At 47.9% G+C, this 16368-nt stretch overlaps 1 protein-coding gene across 1 annotated transcript in view; it reads right to left on the bottom strand.

The window, feature by feature from the left end:
- Positions 1–11468, bottom strand: part of LOC143746051 (sucrase-isomaltase, intestinal-like) — a gene marked incomplete at its 5' end in the record, with an annotated part of 35949 nt that extends 24481 nt beyond the window's left edge. The window contains 10 exon segments of the mRNA XM_077237771.1: positions 13–129; positions 342–513; positions 1864–1981; positions 2076–2160; positions 2902–3015; positions 3237–3353; positions 8703–8834; positions 9431–9556; positions 11062–11174; positions 11369–11468. Of these exon segments, the coding sequence (XP_077093886.1) occupies positions 13–129; positions 342–513; positions 1864–1981; positions 2076–2160; positions 2902–3015; positions 3237–3353; positions 8703–8834; positions 9431–9556; positions 11062–11174; positions 11369–11468 (1194 nt within the window).
- Positions 11469–16368: the final 4900 nt, after the last annotated feature.

Here is a 16368-nt window from a genome sequence, read left to right as displayed (position 1 = left end):
AGCAGCACATACTTTGAACCCTTGAGCATTGTGGTTACGGCTGAAGGGGTAAAATGCGCCGACTTGCATCCAACGTCTGCAAAGCTCCTCCGACGAGTCGTCGAAGAACCCACAGATGTCTGCACCGACCTGTAGAAGAACATCATTAGATTCAGGAAAAATCACTATTTATCATTAAGTGTTTCTCCAAAAAACTAAGCAATTAAATGGAGCTTAAATGGAGATTCCAGTGTTTTATATATGAAAAAGACACCAGCAATCTGACAAATGTCTGCATAGAGTAACAGAGGAGATCAAAAATGTCTTGGAAAAGGCGTTTCATTGGGAGTCAAACCACTTACGTAAGGGATTCCAAAGAGGTTAAACTCCAGCATGCCGGGTATCGCCCACTTAATGTCATTCCAGGTGGCGGCGTTGTCACCCAACCAGTGCCCAGCGTACTTGCCCACCCCGGGGAAGGAGGAGCGGCTGAAAACCATGGAACGGTTCTTCCCAAAAACTGCTCTCGATGCCCTGGAAGCAGAAACACAATATTAGAGTCAGTGCCGATCCTAGACTTCTGGGGGCCCTAAGTGAAACTTTGTCCAGGGGCCGCTGTTCATAAAACCCCCAAAATTACCCACAATCCCTTAATCTGTTCTTTCAGAGCAGTTTCACTGTCAACAAACAACACTGAGTTGAAATATACAATAAAGAAGAATACAATTACAAACAAAAGGACAAATACAATAGAAAAAAGATACAAATGAAATAAAATGTTTTGCCTACTGCTAATAATGTTGAAAGTAAAACACTGCATATTCTTTACCGTATTAATTACATATAGGTCTACATTGATTCTTATTATAGTTACTAAAGTTATTCAGCAAGGAGAAGTGGATGATTTTGTTTTTTGATTAACATTAAATGACAGACGGCAGCAGGTTTATTAGGCTGCTGTCACTTTAAGGCCAAATGCACAGCTCTTATACACTGACAAGCATTTGATTACTTTCCCAACTGTATATGTTGACTTTAGACATAACTGACTGCGTTTAAGTGAAACTTGACTTTTGACCTATTTGTGTATGTATTTGCCTGTTTAAGCGCACACTTGAAGCCCAAAGTAGCCAATACTTCCTTCTGTCTTGGAACGCGCGCACAGAAAGCCACCTGGGCAACACCGCATCTTTCGCAGCCCAATGCGCTTTTAACTCTCTTTTTTTAGGATTAAACATGTCGAGCAGGAGACTGTATATTACGACAATCAAGTTACATGATTTGACTGATTTGGATGTTACGTAGGAAGGGTGACAGTGCTCGCTTTAATGGAAAAGAATGGAATTGTGTTTTCGTTGTAATTGGACGATAAAATCAAAAAACGAAACTGAAATTCTATAAATCATCTTTGATAGCAAGGGGGCCCCTGGTGGTTTGGGGGCCCAATGGAACCATCACACTTTGCGTATAGGATGAACAGCACTGATTAGAGGTATAGGGAGCACTGGCACCACAGTAAAATTACATTAAGAAGGATATTGGAAAGACACAATGCCAAGTAGGGTGGCCTAGGAAATCATATGACAAACACACAGGCAGGAGTTAAGCTTTTTGAGAGAGGGGGAGTAGAGGAATGAGAGAAGACGTACACTGAGACTGACTACATTAACCTCCCTCCTATGACCACCCAGACCATTTATAAATGATTCATAAACAAAATTCAGAGAGTGTGATGTCACAATAACGAGCACATTAATATAGGACTATCCACTGGTAAATACAAAATTGTTGTGATGTTAATCTATATTAATAATTCTGGCAAGCAGGATCAGTCAATCATAACAGAAATTATTTGGATACAGAGTGTGAAAAACCAGCACTTACTTCTCAGTGGCCAGGACCATAGAGTATCCATAGAGACTGTGGACGTCATAGTGGTTCCCCCAGTTGTGTTTAGCATCCATACATAAGGTCTTACTGAACATCAGGTTATCAAGGATACCTTTGTAGTCCAATGGAAATCAAGAGGACAGATGTTTACAGATGGTGAGGAAATGCTGATATGAAATCTAGCGACAGATGCGTTTCAGACTCACGTGGGGTGAATGGAGGATAGTTGAGTTTGTTTTCAGGGCAGCCTTTGATGCTTCCCTTTACAAAATTGGCCACCTCATTCATGTCCTTAGGGGAAAAAAAAGTGCAATTAGTTCAGCGTTTCCTAATTCAGGCAACTAGTGTTCTCGAGATTAAAGCAAAAACCTCTAGGGAGGCTTTAACGTAAACATGAAACGGCATTCGTAACCAGTTTACTTCCATAATGTGATGCATTTCTGAATAAGAATATTCAGTGAGACCAATTGTAGGGCAGAAATTGATTTTATCAATCAGGAATTGATTGGATGACGTAAAATGCGTTTCTTCGACACAGTTGCCACTAGCTTCTTGATTGTTTTCATTCCCTTTGACGTTATGAAATGATATTGGAGTAAAAACATGAAGCCCATTGTTTGGCACGTTCTGCCTTTCAAACGCACAGCGTGAATGACTCAAACTCACAGCATGTGCTGAGAACATTTACTGAAGCGATATTTGAAACATGCATTTTTTGTAAAGCTGCTTTGAAATATGTATCGTGAAACTGCCATACAAATGAATGTGAAATTAATTGAACAGGAGTTTGATGAATTACAATGATTTTATGTTGACATTTCTGATTTACATCATTGTACTCTAGATGAGATGTTTATTGAGCGTTGCTGTGTTTGAATATCATGATTAACACATATTGATGCGGTGACATATATAGTATTGATTTGTAAGAATTTGGAGATCAGAATAAGACAATCATGATATTTCCCCCAGGTTGTAAAATGATCAGGTTCAATATTTGGTGACAGGTTATGATATCTGCGGGTTACTTACAATCCAGAGAGCGTCGTGCTTGACTTCTTTGTGGAAACGCACAATTTCATCAACCCACCAATCAATGCAGGACGGGTTAGTGTAGTCAGGAAACAAGGTTTCCCCTGGCCAGACCTGTGACGGGAGAGAGAGGGGAGGAGAATATGATTAATATAAATATAAATAATGTTGAAATGAATGAATGAATGAATGAATGCATATGTCCAACAACAATTACTAAAACCAAACATCATAGAAATAATTCAAGTTCAGATATTTGTATAAAGAAGGACCCGTTTTCATTCCCAAACCCTACTAACGATTACCCAACCAGGAGTATGTTTGGAGGACCGTACCTCTCCCAGTAGAGGCGTTTGCCCGTCTGCTTCAGTGACCCAAGCTTTAGCTGCATGACCCCTGTCAAGGGCTTCATAAGCTCCGTTTATCCTTTGACTGGTGGACACGGCAGGATCCTACCAAGAAGAACATGTTCTGAGGAGTTAAACTGGGCAAAATCAAATTCAGCCAGTGGTTGAAATGTATAAACGTCCCGGGTTACGTATGTAACCCTAGTTCCCCGAAGGGACGGACGCTGCGTGAAATCGCAGTGGGAACGCCCTCAGCGTGACGCGTCTGAAGCATGAATGAAATCAGTCAATGGAGAGAATGAGCGTACGGCGAGTGACGTCATCGACCAGGAAGCTATAAATATCCCCTGAGTACACAATACGCCAGCTTAAAAGTTACTGAAGCAGCGACCCAAGGGGATGCCGAGAGTATGGCAGGACACGCAGCGTCCGTCCCTTCGGGGAACTAGGGTTACATACGTAACCCGGGACGTTCCCCTTTAGGGACTACCGCTGCGTGAAATCGCAGTGGGAACGCAATACCCACATCCCCATACGACCAAATCCCCGTCGTGTGTCATTAGGAGACACAAACCGACGAGAGAACCTGAGCCCCGGGAGTGGAGCTAAGATCGAGGGAATAAAATCTAACGAAAGTGTGCGGTGAGGACCAGCCTGCCGCATCACAAACGTCCTGAAGAGAAGCTCCTGAAAGAAGAGCTGTAGAAGCAGCCATACTCCGGGTGGAATGAGCCCTTACAGCCAAAGGTGAAGGCTGATGGGCCAAACCATAAGCAAGTGGGATGGCCTCGACCACCCACTTGCTCATCCTTTTTCTAGATGCAGGACACCCTTTCTTAGGTGACCCAAACAGACGAACAGTTGTTCCGATCTCCTCCACAGGGCAGCTCTGTGGACGTAAGCATCAAAACCCAAACTGGGCACAGCAAATTAATTTTCTCCTGGTCTGACGTCAGAAAAGGCGGAGGACAGAAAACCTGCAGAACTATAGGTCTAACTGAAACAGTTGGAACCTTAGGAACATAACCTGGTCTCGGAAAGAGAAAGGCCTTAACCAACCAGGAGCAAATTCCAGGCACGAGGGAGCCACCGAAAGTGCTTGAATATCTCCAATTCTTTTTAGAGATGAGATAGCGAGAAGAAGGATAGTCTTTAGAGTAAGAAACTTTTCCGAAACTTCCTCGATGGGCTCGAAAGGAGCAAGGGAGAGACCTTCTAAGATGATGGCCAGATCCCAAGCTGGTACCCTCGTGCGAACTGCAGGCCTCAGCCTCAAGGTGACACGAAGGAAGCGAGACATAAGTGGGTGTTTCCCGAGGGAACCTCCACTTGAAGGGGTGTGGTAAGCAGCTAAGGCCGCCACATACATGGAGTGGGATAACCCTGTGGAGAGACGGTCCTGCAGGAAATCCAGGACTGTACCAACCGGGCAGTTAACTGGGTCCTGCTGGCGCTCTCCACACCAAGAGGTGAAAAGTTTCCACCTCGCGGCATATAACTTCCTCGTGGAGGGAGCTCTGGATCGGAGGATGGTCTCAACGACCTCAGCCGAGAGACCAGAATCTATGAGCTGGGCCCCCTCAAGGCCAAGCCCACAGCCTCCATAGCTCTAGACGGGGGTGAAGGATCTACCCACTCGCCTGAGAGAGCAGATCTCTCCTGATCGGTATCTCTAGGGGAGAGCCGTTGAGGAGAGACACTAGGTCCGCAAACCATACCCGGGCCGACCAGAACGGGGCTATTAGCAGGAGACTGAGCCCGTCCCGGCGAACCCTCTCCAGAACTCCAAGGAGCAGAGCGATCGGGGGAAAAGCGTACAAGCGTGACCTCGGCCACGGATGTACCATCGCATCCAACCCCAGCGGGGCTGGATGGCTGAGAGAGAACCACAGCGGGCAGTGTGATGTTTCTCGAGAAGCAAATAGGTCTACCTCGGCAAGACCGAAATGTTTCCATAGGAGTTCCACCACCTCGGGGTGAAGACTCCATTCCCCGGGCCTCGGCCCCTGTCTTGACAGGATGTCTGCCCCCTGATTTAAATACCCCGGGAGATAAAAGCTCTCAGAGAAAGAATTTTCCCCTGGGACCATAGAAGGATCTGACGTGCCAGTTTGTAAAGCGGGCGAGAACGCAAACCCCCCTGATGGTTGATATAAGAAACCACCGATGTGTTGTCTGTCTGGACAAGAACATGGTGGCCCCTTAGGTCTGGGAGGAAGTGTTTCAGAGCCTGAAACACCGCCAACATCTCTAGGCAGTTTAAGTGCCACAGACGATGATGGTCCTCCCACAGACCCTGAGCCGGGCGACCATCCATGATCGCCCCCCAACCCGTGAGAGAGGCATCTGTCATTAGCATAACGCGACGACAAGGAAATCCTAACACAGGGCCTTGGGACGAAAACCAAGGATCTTTCCACATGATCAGGGCGTGATGACACCGTCGCAAACTCACGATCATGCGAAGCGGATTTCCCCTCGGGGAGAATCCCTTGGTCCTGAGCCACCACTGTAACAGTCTCATGTGCAAGAGGCCAAGAGGTATCACGTTGGACGCAGCTGCCATGAGACCTAGCAGTCTCTGGAACTGTTTTACAGTGGATGACTGGCCTAGCTTGACCTGATCTACTGCAGCGAGAATCAAAGCAATACGAGCAGGTGACAATCGTGCCTGCATCGTCGTTGAATCCCACACTACACCTAGAAAAGTGGTTCTCTGTAATGGAGAAAGAACACTCTTTTTGGCGTTGAGCCTCAGCCCCAGTCATTTGATATGAGCAAGAACGACATCTCGGTGCCGAACCGCCTGTTGTTCCGATTGAGCTAGAATCAAGCAATCGTCTATATAGTACAGAAAGCGGATGCCCTGTAACCTCAGCGGGGCTATAGCAGCATCCGTACACTTCGTGAATGTTCGGGGTGACAGTGCTAGGCCGAACGGAAGAACCCGATATTGGTACGCTTCGCCCCCGAAAGCGAACCTCAGGAACTTCCTGTGTTGAGGGAGGAAAGATACATGGAAGTAAACGTCCTTTAGATCTATCATGACAAACCAGTCCTCGGATCTGATTTTAACATCCCCAGTGACAGACACAGCGCCCTGTAACGTACTGGCAGGGAACAGCTGGTCTGGGCACTCCACAACCCTCCTCGGAGGGGGCGAGCGTCCCTCGGGAAATCGCTCGCCGAGTCTCTCTACGCCCTGTGAAGGCAGGGTTAGTAGAGCAGACCCCTGAGGGCATCGGAAAAGACAGGGCACCGTGTTCTTGTGCAGTGAACTCAGGTCTTTCACGATAGGGACCACCCTCAGAACCCTGACGTTCAGCACGTCAGGATTTTTTTTTTTTCGATGAAGTAGTATCCTAACTCCCTGCTGGGTGGGGGACCCATTCCGCCAGGAACTCTACTAAGGGAACCAGCCTCTCGAGGCTGGCCTCCGGATGAACATCCCGAGTGACAGACACAGCGCCCTGTAACATACTGGCAGGAAACAGCTGGTCTGAGCACTCCACAACCCTCCTTGGAGGGGGCGAGCGTCCCTCGGGAAATCGCTCGCCGAGTCTCTCTACGCCCTGTATAGGCAGGGTTAGTAGAACAGACCCCTGAGGGCATCGAGAAAGACAGGGCACCGTGTTTTTGTGCGGTGAACTCAAGTTTTTCCCGATGGGGACCACCCTCAGAGTCCTGACGTTCAGCCCGTCAGGACTTTTTCGACGCGGCCTTTCTGGCGACAATGACTGTCCTCAGATCAGTCCTGCCCCGAGAAGGCCACGCCGGAGAGCGCCCCGCCTCGTCCCTCCAGTTTCTCTGCAGGGGGGCACGAGAACGTGACACTCCGCTTCTGCTGTGCTCTTTTGGAAGACGAACTCGACGAAAGACTTTGCTCTGGTTGAACATTCTGCGTGACAGACACAGTGCCCTGTAACGGCGCACCGGCAGGGAACGACTGGTCTGAACACACTAGAACCCTCCTTAGAGGCGGCGAGCGTCCCTCGGGAAAGCACTCGCCAGACCCTTCTACGCCCTGTTTCGGCAGGGTTAGTAGGACGGGCCCCTGAGGGCGCCGGGAGAGACAGGGCACCCTTAAGGGAGGTGAACGCAAGTCTCTTTCGGCGGGGACCCCCCTCAGATTTCCTTTGAGCAGGTCGGCCTGAAAAGCCTGCATAAAAGTCATCGTATGCAAACATGCAGCCGCCTGCCAAGCCACCGAGTAAGCCTTCCCCACCAGCACAGAGGTATATATATTTATTGATTTATTTTTTGGTGGAAGAGCCGGTGCTTTAAGTGAAGACGATGACGCAGGAGAGAGATAGCACGCGAGCGTCTCCTCCGCCTACAGTATCGTCACATAACCAGCAGATTTAGCACCAACAATGTTACCATAAGCATTGGACTGATTTGTGTAAATTCAGCTTGAAACCGGTCTAACCCAGGTCTTTGAAACCTCAGCATGAAGATCTGGGAAGAACGGTAAGCACCGGCTAGAAGGTTGAGGTCGTGCAGACAGAAATCTATCATCTAGATTGCTTTTAATTCTAGAAACCTGTCTATCAGCTGGCCACTCGATACTGTTATTTTTTTTTTTTTTAGCTTTTCAACAGCCCGAGATAATACATCCATCAAACCTTCTTCATTTGCAGTATAATGTGATAAACTAGTTTTCTCTGATGCAAAACTTTCGACATCCAGCTCCTCAGAACTGGAAAATCTCAATTCAACATCATCATGTGCCTCCACCCTGGCAGAAGTAACCGCCGCAGCGCGTGCTTCCAGAGCCGGGTGAGACGCACTAGATCTCGTCGGAGATAGCTGAGATAGGGCGGAGCCCGTCTCAACATCGCCAGCGAGATCCATCTGCGAGCCCCAAGACAAGCGCCGCCGCTCTGCCTCAACAGAAGCGGGACCCGAGCCTCGGGGAGCTCGCAGCAAATCACTCTCCTCGAAGTGCGATCGCCGCGAGCGCAGAGTTCTCAAGGGAAAACGCTCGCAATGCTGACAATCTACTCCCTCGAGAGCCAACTGGGCATTGCTGCACTCCCAAATAAGCCACGCTTAGCTCGTGTGAATCCCCACCCAGATGTACCGAGTACAGGGGGGAACACACTTCTTATACTGCTCGCTCATATTGGTTTTTTTATATAAAATATATATAGTGAAAACTCCTGACAAAACAGACAAACACAATCGACAGATTCAGACACACACAGAGCTGCTGAAGTAACTAAAGCTGGCGTATTGTGTACTCAGGGGATATTTATAGCTTCCTGGTCGATGACGTCACTCGCCGTACGCTCATTCTCTCCATTGACTGATTTCATTCATGCTTCAGACGCGTCACGCTGAGGGCGTTCCCACTGCGATTTCACGCAGCGGTAGTCCCTGAAGGGGAACCTGCTTTGGTATACTGTCCAAAACCCAGAACTAAAGTGCCAACCTATAAAATCAAAGGCTCACCAATATGATGATGTATTTCTGCCCTTTTTCATGCATGTAGTCAGCAAACTGAGGCAGCTCTGCAAATTTCACCATATCATAGGTGAAGATCTTTTTGTCCTCCATGTAGTCAATGTCAGTGTACTGGACGTCCTAGAACACAAAATAATGATGATTCAGCTGTGAGTCTCGGTAAAGTTTCCTTCTCTCACTGAATATCCTGTTTCACCTCAATGTCTAATTATGGAAGTTACACTCTTAAACATAAAAGTTATATATTGGCATTGATTGTTCCGTGAAGAATCTGAAAATGTTCTTTACACTAAGAAATGAATTGTTCTTTTAAGAACCCTTTACTGAAAGGTTCTTTGGGGAACCAGAAATGGTGCAATGCAAAAATTGTAGATTCACTGTTGTCTGTTTGGATTTTTCTGGAAGGCTTGACTTCCATCAGCTGATGGTGAAATTCTCCTGCCAGTAATTTTCTAATGCAAACAGGTGGAGATGCAATATCCTGACATACCTTCTTTGTTCGAATGACATCAAACATTGAGCTTAAGTGCATCTTTCGGCAATCAGAGTCCCGCCATAAGATGCTAAAGCCTTCTGAATGCATGCGTTCAGGTGAAATACACATATGTGTAGTTATTATTCATAAATCCGTTCACTTCATTGTGGCTTTGAGGTACTGGGTGGAATCAAGTTTTGCCGAAGAAAGCGAGGAGCCTCCTTCTGTTCCTGGCACTTACATACGGAAGACCGGCCTGTCGGTTTCTCTCCACGACTCTCTTGATCTCGTCCAGGCTGCCGTAGTCCCAGCGAGAGAGCTGGAAGCCCAGAGACCAGTACGGAGGGATGAAAGGCCTGCCGATCAGCTGGAGAGATATGAAGCCATGTTAAACACGTTGAACATCAGCGTGGGGCCTATAGGATTTCACTTCAACTCTCTTCATGAGCAAAAGTTAGCTGGCATTAATTAAATTTTAGTAAGAGGTTCATGGCATGATCCGGATCAGGGTTAATTTTGCAATATTGACCAGCTTATTACTGCTATTTGCCAATAAATGAATAAAAACATCAATGGACCAGTGTTCTTTTAGTATCACTGATATATTATTTTAGTTTTTTATTAACATTTAAAATTGTACAAATATTGTTTTTTAATTATGTTTTCAGTCTCTTTTTAATTTTAGTTAAAGTTTTAGTAATTTTGTTGCATGGGTTTGTCCTTTTTAGAAGTTTTTTTTTACGTTCAGTTCTTAAAAAAAGATTTACATTTTAGCTGAAATATACATATATATATATATATATATATATATATATATATATATATATTTTTTTTTTTTTATGGTTTTAGGTTTACGTTTAGTTTGAGTAAATGAAAACAACTGGAAATTATGTCACATGGGTGGTTGCTGGTGAAGAAGATGAAGGTATTCCAACACAAAGTTTTAATAAACCAACAGACAGGCGAACTTAACGCAACACACACTTAACATACACATTACCAGACACAATGAACAAAACACAGGCAGGAACTTAAATACACAGAGATGAATAACTAAACGACGAACAGCTGTGGTGATTGTTTTAGTGTCCATGGTGACAGACGAGTGGCGGCAAATAAGAACAAGGAACACGAGACAGGGATGACAACAAACTAAAAGTCCTTGAACTGAACATAATGATGACACATGAAATATTGATGTGATTTGAAATGTTTTTGTAAGAAATAAAAAATATTTTGACCAGGACAATAGTCACTTACACAGTTTAGCCAGAGTTGTGTAACAAATTATAATATTTGATATGATTTTAATTCATAATCGTTGTATAATATTTGTAATTAATAACTTAAAACTTAGTTTGACCACAGAATTCCACAAATGACCAGAATCAGAATAAAGCATTTCAGAACATTTTTCAAATAATTATTTTCTATGTAAATATAATAGAAAATAAACATATTATAAATGTTTATAATTCATAATAGAATATTTTTTAGCAGTCAATATAAAAACAAATATTTGACTGCAGAATACTATGACTGACCAGTAAGAACCAAGTATATTTGTATAATAAATTGTAATATTTTATACTAAAGAGCAAAATATGTACCAAAACATAAAAATGTGAAAGAATAAACAATCTGTAAAATGTATAATATACAATATACAATGTATAAAATACAATATTTTTAAATGATTATTTGTATGAGCTTTTTGCTTTTAATCTGATTGGAAACTGGAGAAAGGACCAGGAAGATCAGGAAATGACTCTATTTGTTCTTGCCACATACTGTCCAGCATGATGTGTCTCTAACATGAAAGAGCATTTCCAAGAGTTTACACTGGTCACTGGTGTTTCCATTTACACTCACCTGTGTGAACTCGTCCACCACTGCCTCTGGTGTGTCTCCAAGCAAGATGTAGAAGTCCAAAACCCCTCCAATAGTCCGGTAGGTTACGGCCGGAGCCGGCTGGATAGTCACCTCTGCACACAGACACACATAAACAACTGAAACTGCTATCTTTTGCCAACTCATCCCAAACACTCAAACACATCCAAACGCACTATACATGCTGTGCACAGACATCTCCGATCATGTTATTAAGGATTATGACTTTATTCCACGACAAAACCATCGCAATGAAACGCAATAAAACTACTCAAGAAAGAGTCTGTACCCATAGCATTGCTGTTCATGAGGAAAACACCCATGGATTGGCCACTGGCATCTTCCAGACATGTGAAATAGGGGAAGTGGCCGTACAGGTTGTGTGTGTCCTGGAGGAGGAAAGACATTAAGGTTTGTAATGGCAAATTTTAAAATTTTTGACAGTTTTGGACATTTATGTCTCATGATCTTCAAACACAAACTGCAGGATAATCCTAAACAAGAATTAACCGCTCCGCACTTTAAAAACCTTTTGTTCTTCATGTGAAATGTTTAAATGAATTGGTTTAATCATATTGAAAAACGTCCTGGTTGCGTATGCAACCCACCGTTCCCTGAAGGAGGGAAAGGAGGACGTAGTCGACGTCGACTGAATTGGGATCTCGCTAGAGAGCCTGTCTTCTTCGAGTACTATTGAACGAGCCAATGTAATTGGCGTGCGTGATTCGCATCACACACTCCGCCCCCGCGGCGCGGGTATAAATACGGAAGTGGATGCACGCACTAGTTGCTTTTCGCTGAGGAGCCGAGAGTAACCCGGGGTCAGCGGTGGTCCAGCGGTAGTGGCAAGGGGACTACGTCCTCCGTTCCCTCCTTCAGGGAACGGTGGGTTGCATACGCAACCAGGACGTTCCCTTTCAGTCGAGAACGTCAGACGTAGTCGACGGTCGACTGAATTGGGATCACCCTTTGAACACGCCACTAACGCTGCCACCTTCCAGTGCCTAAGCCAAAGCCTCCTGATGCCCCCGCAAACTTAAGGCGGGGAAGGACAGGGCTTAGGCCAGGGAAGTCACTGCTGTTCCTACAGGACCACTGGGAAAGCGTTCCCCGTACATTGGAAGGAAGGGACGCTGCGGAAGCCACATCCAACCCAGAGGGAGGTAACGTGGAGAATACACATATGAACTGGGCGGAAACCGGGCAGTCTAACATATGGAATGTCACTGGGGTGGCTCCAGCCTAAGACGGGGGGAGACACACCGGACAGTGACGGCAGAGAGACTCTGCCGAGGGAAGACACGGGCTCACCGCAGGGAGCCGTATCGTGGAGAAATACACCTATGGGGTCACCGAAGGGACCGCAACATATGGACCCAGCCTAACACAGGTTCCACACTGCTTACGAGTGGTAGGCCTAACACCAGACGTTCCGCACGTCCGACGTCGGAGGGGTGTGGAGGAACTCAACAGGGTTCAATTTTAAGGGAACTCAACTGGAGTAAAAAGGCGCACGTATCCAGTCCATAGGAGGGGAATGGCGCAGCAAGCCGACACTTGAACCGGGCTCACGGTGAAACTGGCTTCATGAGAAGGGAGCCCACGGGAAGCAGCGGTTCAACTAGGTGTCGTCCAGCCCCCAACTCTAGAATCTGTTTTGGCAAAGCATATCGTCAACGCCCAGGCGGAGCACTTTACACTCATCATAGAGGAGCTCAACACCTAAGTGGACATGTTGCATCTCGGATCTTTGCCGAAATGAAGGCAAGCACTAAGTGCAACTTTGCATGGAAACAGCCTTCCCTCTCTGCTGAATTCCAACAGATATTTGTAGAGCTGGTCTGAGGTCTATGACTTGCATTCTGTACACGTCCAAGCGAACGGACAGAGAAGCCAGGGCTGGATCTGCCTCCTCCAGGGCAGCGCTTGCAGGCTCACCACCTGCTCCTATTACGGGAGAGGTAGGAACCTTGGGCACAATCCGAGCCGGGGTCTCAGCTTGTGAGAGTTAGTCGGCCCAGACTCCAGGCACAATACGTTGACCGAAAGCGAGCAATTCCCTACCCTCTAGAAGAGACCACGCGAGCAGGAGAACTGATATAACAGAATTTTTAACCCACTGCCTGCAGTGGCTCAGGGGCGGTCTCTGCAGTGCAGTCGCACCAGGGACAAGGCCCAAGAGGATAAAGAGGGACACAAGGACTTACAAGACCTTGCTCCTCAGGAACCTGACGATCAGAACGTGCTTCTGCATACTTCTGCAACACGATGAGCGTCGTTTAAACACCGAGGCAACATCATTTTGAGGGTGAAGAAAAAACAGCCTACTGCAACCCATTTTGCAGGAAAGAGAGCACTGAAGTGATCGAAAGCTTTCAGGATCTCCTCTGGAGAGAAGACGCACTCAACGACTAGGTTCCACTTCTAAAGGCGTAAGCACGCTACCCAATTCTAGGGGGTGCTCGCGGAAGTGATGGTAACTATCACATGTTCTTGTAATAGCCACCTGAACCTCCGCGTTCAGATGTAAGACCACCCGGAATCTCCGGGGGAAGAACGCGTGTGCCATCGTGCCCCGTCCCCGAAAGAGTTTTCAGGGGAAGTCAGGAAGCTGTTGATGGGAACCAGGTCCAGTTGGGCCAATAAGGGGCAACTATGAAGACCTGTTCCTCTCCTGACTTGGCACGTAGGTGCAAGCGACGGGCGCAAAAGACAGGAGCATTGCTCAACACAACATGTGAAGATCACTGGGCTTCAGGAGCATTTTCTGCTCAGCACTTGGGTGTGACAAGTTCACTGAGCTTCAGGAGCATTCCTGCTCAACACCTGAGTGTGATAAACTCACCGAGCTTCAGGAGCATTTCTGCTCAACACTTGAGTGCGAAGAACTTCACCGAGCGACAGGAGCATTTCTGCTCAGCACTTGAGTGTGACAAGTTCACTGAGCTTCAGGAGCATTACTGCTCAACACCTGAGTGTGATAAACTCACTGAGCTTCAGGAGCATTTCTGCTCAACACTTGAGTGCGAAGAACTTCACTGAGCACCAGGAGCATTTCTGCTCAGCACTGCGTGTGACGAATTCACTGAGCTACCTGTGATGAACTCACTGAGCTACAGGAGCATTGCTGCTCAACACCTGAGTGCGATGAACTTCACTGAGTTTCAGGAGCAATTCTGCTCAACATGAAGAGTGATGATTTCACTGACTTGAGCAGGCGCAAGGCGACCATGAGTCGCAGTCACTCTTAGAAGGCTCACTGGGGTTAAACGCTTTTCTGTGGGCCCCTGGGGCAGCTGAGACCCAGTGTTTGTCCAAGGGCAGTCCGCTCGGTTTACCCAAACACTGGTGGAAAAATAAAACCGGGGGGGCAACTGAGCGGCCCCGGAATGGTCATGACCCAGCCGGACCCAGGGGATGGAGTCTCCACTTGCCCTGGCTATAACTGTTGTGGGGCTCGATGGCGGCACGATTGAGTAAGCGGGAGGAGTGGAACAAGGCGCCCTCAGAAGCATCTGACTCCAAGGAGGAGGTGACGGGTGAGTTGTGACATGCAGGGGAAGCTTGCGCAACGGTCGCAATGTCTAACAACTCGAGGCACGAATGCCCGTGTAGTCGGGGGTCGCCCAGGCCCCCGTTAAAACACGCCCTTTGTACATGGCCCCTCTGTTGAAGCAGACCGGGATGAACTATAGTCACACAGGGTGAGCTGCTCTGCCACGGTCACCTCGGGACTCGATCGTGAAGCTAGCGCTGAAGCGGTCACATATGGAGGAAGCCAAAGGCTGCAACTACCATATACCCCAGGAGCCTCTGAAAGTTCTTTCAGTGGGACCCTTTCTCACTTCAACACCAGCTGAACACATTCTCATTGGAGAGACGTGTTAGACCGAGTACCTCTCCAAAACGGAAAAAGAGATACTCAGCCCGTGGGCGAGATTACTCTCTTCCAGTTGACCTGAAGACCCAACGGGCTCTGGAGCACTCGAGGGGAAGGACACTGTACTGATACTCCACCCTTAGACGCAACACAGAGGATGGCCTGCGGTGCGGGAGGTAGAGATCTGAAGCACATGTCTTTCAGGTCAAAGCTGCAGACCAATCTTGGGCCAAGATGGTCACGACTCACCCCCTAGTAGCACGAAGAACGAGTTTACAACTGGCCTTCGTACCGGCTGGAGGAGCGGCATTATCAAATCCTTCGCCAGCAGGATAAGATAAGCACGCACAAGTCAGGAGCACTGCTCAACACTCGGTGTGATGAATATCACTGAATTTTCAGGAGCACGTCTGCTCAACACCTAATGTGATGACTATCACTGACTTGAGCGGGGTAGCCGAGCCTGAGGTGGGGCAGCAAAAGTAGAGAAAGTGGTGTAAGTGTGCTGTGCAACACTTACCTGTCTCCACAAGCGGCAGGGGGCGCGTGAGAAGGCGGATGACCGGGTCCTCGAACGCACCAAGCTGCCTGCTGGCGACCAAGGGGGAGCTGAGGGGTGTAAGGCTATACAGGGTCACACCCGCCAGACTGGCCCTCTTGGGACCCAGGAACAGATGAAATTGCTCTCTCTTTGAAGTGTGGGTACCGCTTGCTCCGCTTTTTTTTTTTTTTTTTTAGGGAGCCAGTGGCGGAACAGACACACACACAAACAAAGACTCCACCCGGCCCTCACCCGGGGGGAGGGAGTGATCGTGCCACTCCAAGAGCATCTCCTCCATTCCTGGGCGGCCCGCTCCGGAATGCTTTCGCTGTCGCTTGCCACCTGGCTTGGCCGTGCCTGGAGTGGACTGGGCGTCTCTACTGCGGCCGGCTCCATGCTAAGGCCTGGGTCGAGGCTGCTGCAGAGGGCCAGCAGGAGCGGCGGCCGGGGAACGCCCACGGCGACGAGCAGGCGGAGGAGCTGCCACCGGCGGCGGGTGGAGGCAGCAGCTGGCCACCGGGGCAGGATGTGCCGGATGACCTCCGTCTGCGCTTGAGCGGCAGAGAACTGTTGGATGCAGTTCTCCACCGCGTCGCCGACCAGCCCAACCTGGGAAATTGGGGAGACCAGGGACCGAACCTTGTCCGCATCCGGCATACCAACCAGGCTGAGCCAATGGAGGCGCTACTGGACCACGAAGGTGGACATCGCCAGACCGATCACGCACGCTACGACACCCGTACCCCGGAGGGTGAGGTCGGATGCAGTGCGGTGCTCACCTATGAGCGCACGGTCTGGATTACCCTCGTGCATGCCATGGGTGCCCTAGCCTGCAGCAACGCCATGGCATGCAAGAGGAAGCGGCTTG

The sequence above is a fragment of the Siphateles boraxobius genome, unplaced genomic scaffold (genome assembly GCF_051911475.1).
Source record: "Siphateles boraxobius isolate OS27281-9 unplaced genomic scaffold, OSU_SipBor_1 21, whole genome shotgun sequence".
Taxonomy (NCBI): Eukaryota; Metazoa; Chordata; class Actinopteri; order Cypriniformes; family Leuciscidae; genus Siphateles; species Siphateles boraxobius.
This window is presented reverse-complemented; position numbering and strand designations above follow the sequence as displayed.